We start from the raw sequence: 7193 nt of genomic DNA, 5'->3' as shown, positions 1-7193 counted from the left end.
TTACTCTATGACAGGTACCTGTGAAACAAAATTTCCAGATTGACATTTAATGGATAACAATCCTACAACAGGGGAGGGATTGGTCAAAAACAGGCATTTTACATTATTATTTACAAATAAATGTTTGCTTTTTAATAATCATGTGATTAGAATTATTGTGTTTATTAATTACATCATGCTAATGGCGTAATAAGTCAGTTAGTAGTGTTACGAATTAAATTTTCCTTTTTCTTTATCCCATTAGTTATGTAGAACTTCATCCCGGCTCGACAAATGTCACTAGGTCTTTCAAACTAAAAAATAGACTGCTTTATGCCAAATTTAAGTCAGATTGCGTGTCAGTAAGCAGTTTTTTTACCTGTTTAGACTGCTACTTCAACTGCGACATTTGTCCGAACGGGAAGTTTACCGATTCTGGCCTATGTTAACTTATTCTTTACAGAGTTACAAAAAAAATGGGTTGCTTTGTTTATTGTAATTTTGAAAAATCCAATTATATATAAAAAGATGTTTTGTTACTATAATTAGGTACTTGTATTTGAAAGAAATTGGTAAAGCCACCCACCTGCATTATGCAATGTGTTTTGAAGGCATATTGGTGAGTGGGTGGTGGTGGCTCTTTACATATTCCCAGTCTCGGTTATTTATAGAGGCGATGCAAATCATCTCTATGCTCCTACGTAGTTATATGTATAGTAAAGTCCTTTGTACGTAGATGCACCCCATGCAGTGCGAAAGCACACTTTCCTCATCCTCTCCTCCCGGAATCGAACGTCCGGGCAGTCAAGCTCTCCTACCGACTGTCTTTATCCTCCCAAAAATAATTTCCGAAATAAATTATGACCGATTTTGAATCAGGTGCAACACAAACAACATTGGAGATATTGAATTTGTTGAATCGGTAGAGAAAACCCGATTTGCAGGTTGTAAAATTCTATTGGTTCCCGAGCGTTCGTGTGTATAATTACAAACCCCAGCCTTCACATTTTTTTTATAATTCTCTAGGCATTGAATTAATAATGGAGGTTAGCATATTGAATCTTTCACCCGAAATTCATTATAAAATTTAAAAATTAATTCTTAATGATTTATTGATTTCGTGTTTTAAGTCCACTTCATGCACAGTAAGGCTAATCGGGACTGGACCAGTCATGGAACCCGGGATCCCGTGATTACAAGGCGACGACTCTACCACTTCGCCATCGAAGAGGCTCAATTTTTAATGAGGATGTAATTGAAATTATAAATATTACGAAAGCCTCCCCGGTATTTATTCCATCCTGTTTAATGGTTACGAAAGATTGTTTTTTTCAATTTAACACGTAGAAGGGTTCGAACAGGTGTACCAGCCACATTAAATCGGCATTAGCTTCCAACGTTTCGAGTACATACAAAGCAACAACATCTCATCTCTGAAGATGAGAGCAATGTATGCGATGGAAGCTAAAGGCGATTTAACCTGGCTGGTAACCCCCGAGAACCCCTGTTCGATTGACGTCGTCAGGAAAGCTACAACTCCTATGTAGAAGGGTGGAAATGCAAACGAGTTCGATGAGATAATTGAGGAAATTAATGAATGATAAGTCTGATGAAGTGGAGGCTAAAAAAAATATGTACATAAGAAGATAGAGTGCCTACTGGCGAGAGCTAAATAGAATAAGATATTAGATGGAAAATACAAAAATCGATTTAGTAATAATTAGAGGTTATTGTAACCGTAAAAAAATTATGAATGAAATATATATATATATTAAAGATCATTACATATGTTTTGTCACTGCTGTTTACCTACTAATTAATTATACTGTGCTTCAAAAGGTGCTTACTTTTAGGGACACTTCATATCGAAGCAACACACGACACGTGTCTCTTAGTAACTTGTTCTCAGTAATAAATGCAATCAACCATTCAGCGTGAGTTTGTCTGTTGCTTGTGTCCCCCTCGGACTGAGTTATTTTTCATACCGTGCATCATGTCGCCCTAGCCTGTTGTTCGCCAATGCGCAGTGAATATTTTGCTTTAGACGGCGTGAAATATCCGTGTCGCTTGAGGATTTCACCAATTGAACACAGGCTTGTGTGACATGTTATTCTACAGCTGTGTGAAACGTTGCTGTTGATTGGATTGTTCTCTAGAGGTATGTGTCGCTTGTCACTTCGGTCTGCAGCTACAGTGAGAAACGTTGCTGTTGACTGGCTCGTTCCCAAGCTACACGGAACATTCACATCAAACAATTACTGTATATTGAGAGATCGAGACGAGAACGGAGAGCGTTTGCATAATTTGGGACAAGAACAATATTTTACAGTTTGAAAGGGGACCAGACTGACTCACTTCCTTTCACTGTAATTTCTGCAGGGCCTCCAAAGGCACGTATCTAGAAATACAACGAAACAATTGTGTCAGGAATAATAATAATATGATGTTTAAGTTAAAATTATATTATTATCACATAAATAGGTAAAAATATCGAATAACAGCACGTATTCATTATCTAGCTTACCTGTAGGTAAGATCGGCATAATCTGAATAAAACAAGTGCCCTGGCAAAGAAATTCATTTAAAATTAATAAGAATTGAATATTTATTGAATAAAAGAGAATGTTAGATCCGGTTGGCGAAAAGTAAAGTTCCTGATTAATATTTTATGCATATTGTTATAAATAGTAGCGTGCAAGCATAAATCTTTGGTACTGTCCTTCGAAGCCCCCTAATTCCAATCTTTCTTCCAATAAGTTCAAAGAGTGGGGCTTCCTCGATGGCGCAGTGGTATCGTAGTTGCCTTGTAATGGAGGGGTCCCAGGTTCGATACCCGATAGACGCACGTAGTTGTTCGGAACCCACCTTAAACTGTAGGTCCAGTCCCGATTAGCCTTTCTGTGCAAAAAGTGGACTTAAAAACAACAAATCAATCAATAAGTTCAAAGGAAATTATAACCATCGATTATGTAATAAATGCTACACAAGTACATTTCATTATTTATTTCTTTCACTCCGGACCCACCCCCAAATAAGTCCTTGAGTTTCCTCGATGGAATTAGAAGTATAGTAATTATATCGCCTTGTATTAAAGGAGTCTCACGTTCGATCCCCGGTGGAACTACACAGTGGTCTGGATCCCACTTTATCCTGTAGGCCCAGTTCCGATCACCCTATTTGAGCATGTAATTGACTTAAAACAAACTTTAGTTTTGCTATAATTTATGTAAGATTCAATTGGGACAGTCTCTGTATTAATGTATTTATCCTTTTGGAAAACAGAAATAAGACAAATGAACACAATGAAAAAACATCCGGGTGAAGGAAATCAACTCTGGATTTTCCGAAATGGTCGGAGCACGGTCAAAAGCAAGGAAAAGACAATTCCAAGGGTAGAAGAAGAAGAAAGCCAAGCAACGCCCACTGTAGTAAAAGCTGGTCAGAGTCATCTATCGGCAGACGGCCGAACTTGTAGGACTTGAACATAACTCCTCCAGATCCCGCTATGGCTCGAATGAAGCCATTCTCAAAGGACATAACATGATGTTTGAAAAAGCATATCAATGTTTTTCAATGGCGTATTGTTACAATGGGCTTCTCAATTTTAAAAATATAAAAATCAGTTTACTCAGGAAGGATGCAAGAAAGCCTTGCAAGGTTAAATTTTTACAGTAACTTAGAATCGGGGTCTATACGCTGATCCAAAAACTGAGTTATTCGACAGCTAATATATTTAAAAATATAGAAGTGATAAACATTTTTCGATATTCACTATTAAGATTCAACATTTCTAATCAATTTACCACAAAGCTCATCCAAATGTTTCAAATAGATTTCGAGTAAAAGTGTACTGAATGAGGGTCTCTTTTTCCGCTGCCCATGATATGGCCGCACCTAACTAACCGTGACGTTTGCAATGGAGCAGCGCTTGAAGGGGAACAGAGCTTGACACGAACATCCAATACTTCCAAATTATATGAAAACAACATGGTACATTATCTGATGAGCAGGGCCCGGGACTATATGTCCTATAAAAGTGTAAAATATGTATGTAAATATGTGAGAAAAAATTAAAAATATGTCTTAAAAATTGAAAAATATGTCAGAAAAATGAAAAAAACAACAACAGTGAATCCCAAATATATGCAAAGCAGAACTTCCATTTTTTCATTTACATTTCAATTCTGGGTTTTCCACGCAATATCAACAAAGTTCGGATGATGTATTAAATGAAATTAGAATCTCTTTCATGTAGAATGCGTTGAGAAACATTGGAAAAAACCATGGCGCTTATTGTGCAATTATCCTAAGTTGCATTTACTATTCTGCCACATGTTACCTATTTGTTGGAAGTGTAATTTTCGAATTTATATACAAGAAAAGGCAGAGTTTTCAGAAAAAAATACTGTATTCAATCTGCATACAAAATCTTTGTTAAAACATGCCTCACACACATAGGAAATATTTTAAAAAAATATCATACGTAGGCATATAAACGAAGAAAGTTCACAAATTTTTAATTTTAATAACCTAAAGCATTGCAGTGAGAAACGAAAATTCTCTTCAGGTTCTCTAAAGTGAAACTTTGCCTGTTATCTACCAGCAGCGCTTTGTAGCGTGAGAATATACGTTCCACAGAGCAGGATGTAACTGGAGCAAACCTAAAAAATGCTACATCTGCAGGTGTCAAAGCTTCCTCAACACTTTCCAGAGTTGATCTTTCTTCACTTTCAAAACCAGTAACTACTTCGGAAAGAATGTTAAGATTATACGACGCACGCTTTTAGAAGCGATATCGGGTGGGGCCACGCAGAGGGTGTGCGTGGCGATCAACCAATGTTGTACAGTTAGGAGACTGCGGCGCGGAAGTTAAAAGCATTGTTCTGTATTTTTCTTGCGGGCAAGAAGTTTTCATAAAACTCGCCACTTTAAAGTTCATCATAAGATGGAGAAAGACATTTTGAACCTGACTGTCCAAGTCCCATGAATTTCCGTCGCCTACAGCCAGAGTTATCGTTCCTTGAAGAAACAAGGGAAACATCACTTTTAATTTCCTTCCGCCTGTTTCGTTCGTTGACGCAGCTGAGTTGTTGTGTCTAGGGAAAACTATGGGTGTTAAATTCGCCTCGATATAAACAATGACCCTTCATTGTTCTAGGCGTTCTCGAACATTGAAAGTCTGGGTCAGTTTGAGTTCAGCGTTTCCGTAGCAAGGCCGGTGTAAAATTATTCGCTTATCATTCACTCGCACGCCACAAAGAAGAGTTTGTGAAAATATTAAATAAAACCCTTTCGTGCAATAGTGTGTGTTCCGTGTGTTATTTTAATTTTAAATAATGTCACTCTCAAAACTTAGCACCAGTAGTACAGGCACCAAGGGTGCAAAATCTAATCTCCAGGAGAGTGATTCGGAAATGAGTGAAATCAGTGACACGGAGACCCATGGACGTCCGGGAGGGGGCCCAAGAGGGGGCCGTGGCCCCCCTGGAAAATGAAAGTCAACCAAAAATTATATATTTTTCACATATAATTTCATTACCTCGACAATAAAATGTGTTAATTATTACATGAATATGATATTCAAATTTAAGCAATGTTTTTGAGGGAACAACACTATTATGGAGGAAAATGTGCCTTGTTTGCCCCCCCTGGAAAAAACACCTTCCTTGCCCCTCCCTGGAAAAAATCCTGCGGACGTCCATGCGGAGACCGAGGAAGACGACGAGAGCTTCTTTCAGGTATGGGTTTCTCGTATATGCTACAGTGATATGATATTATAATCCTGTGTAGAAATATTCACTATATTATTTCACTGTACTCATATATATCGTGCATTCATTATCAAACATAATGGACACACCGCGAATTTTCTGTCCTTCCCTTGCGCTAGCAGTTAGTTTGGCAACAGCGCAGTAGCACTGGCTGGGTATTGGCCGAACTCATGTTCCTTCTGAAAGCGTGCGCCGTAAAGTGCAGTAATATTGAACTGCTGAGAGCCATGTTCCCCACCGCGTCACCACCGGCTGTTGTGGCGAAGGAATATCTGGTGCAGCTTCCTTTAGCGCTTGGCATCGTGATGGGCACTTCAAGAAGATTTTTTTCATGTTTGACACAAATCGATCTACGTTGGGATACCTTGATCGAATTTCTTCGCATAGTCTATGAAGTCCGTGTGCCAGGCAGGTTATGTGGACCATTTTCGGATATAGAACCCGTAAGGCTTTTCCTGCCTTCAACATATAGCTGTACCGGTTACAAGTACCAGAATCCTATCGCGGGATACCTTCAGGAAATAGTATCTGCATTGAGTTCTCAATGAAACTAGCGATTGTTGAATGGTTTGCTTTCTCCAGCTGATCAACATGCACAAGGAATATTTCTCCTGCCTGTTTCGTTTCTAAAACACCCACCACATGATTTGCCACGTAACGCCCGCAACAGTCTGTCGTTTCATCCACTGATAGCAACAAGTTTTTGTTTTTCACTTTGTCCCGGATGACACGTATAGTATCACTGTATATATTTTCCACGTAGGCAGCGTGCATTTGTGAGGAATGTCCCTGTCGCAGTACTTCTGAAGAAACTAACGAAGTGTTGGTTCTTCCAACTTCCACAGAGGAATACCAGATGCGATGAATGCTTTGCACGGTTCCTGGGTGAAAGAAGACTGCCGACTGCCCTGGACAGACACCGCATGTGGAAGCAATGCCTGAGCTACGTTCGTTTCCTTCCTTTGCAAGTTTCTTATGTGCTTCGCCGTGTCTAGATGCTGCAACACTGAAGACCTCTTTGAATATCCAACAGAAATACCACATAGCTTGCAAAACAAAATCTTGTCATCTGTCGAGAACACATCGCTACCAAATTCTTTAACGTAACCTCTCAATTTGACCGAATCGGATTCCTTTACAGGAGGCATTATTCTGATACTATTGCGCCTCTCAATCGACCACTGATTCGAGAATACCTCGTCAAATCATATTCACTTGGCATGAAAGAGAAGCCGCTGCGTTAACCAACACTCATTCGAAGCATTGTTCTTACTTCTTATCGACAAACACAAACATCCAGGTTCTTTTCTTTACGTCTGCCTCTTTTTCGCATTATTATTAAAATCAAAGTCTGCCGGCTTGAGCTCTTAACTGTCAGTTTTTTAATTGTTGTAAAATAGAAAAAAGAAGGTCATACAACAGTTCAAATTTGTTTTGTTTCTC

The 7193-nt window shown here is 38.8% G+C and overlaps 1 protein-coding gene across 1 annotated transcript; it reads right to left on the bottom strand.

Moving 5' to 3' along the window:
- Positions 1-6562: 6562 nt before the first annotated feature.
- Positions 6563-6898, bottom strand: LOC145992386 (CGG triplet repeat-binding protein 1-like). Its single transcript, XM_083128765.1, has one exon. It carries the CDS (start codon positions 6896-6898, stop codon positions 6563-6565), a length of 336 nt encoding a protein of 111 aa, XP_082984891.1.
- Positions 6899-7193: the final 295 nt, after the last annotated feature.

This window comes from Lepisma saccharinum, chromosome 9 (assembly GCF_977018435.1).
Source record: "Lepisma saccharinum chromosome 9, izLepSacc3.1, whole genome shotgun sequence".
In the NCBI taxonomy this organism is placed as follows: Eukaryota; Metazoa; Arthropoda; class Insecta; order Zygentoma; family Lepismatidae; genus Lepisma; species Lepisma saccharinum.
The sequence above is the reverse complement of the archived record's forward strand: the minus strand, read 5'-3'. Positions and strand labels throughout refer to the sequence as shown.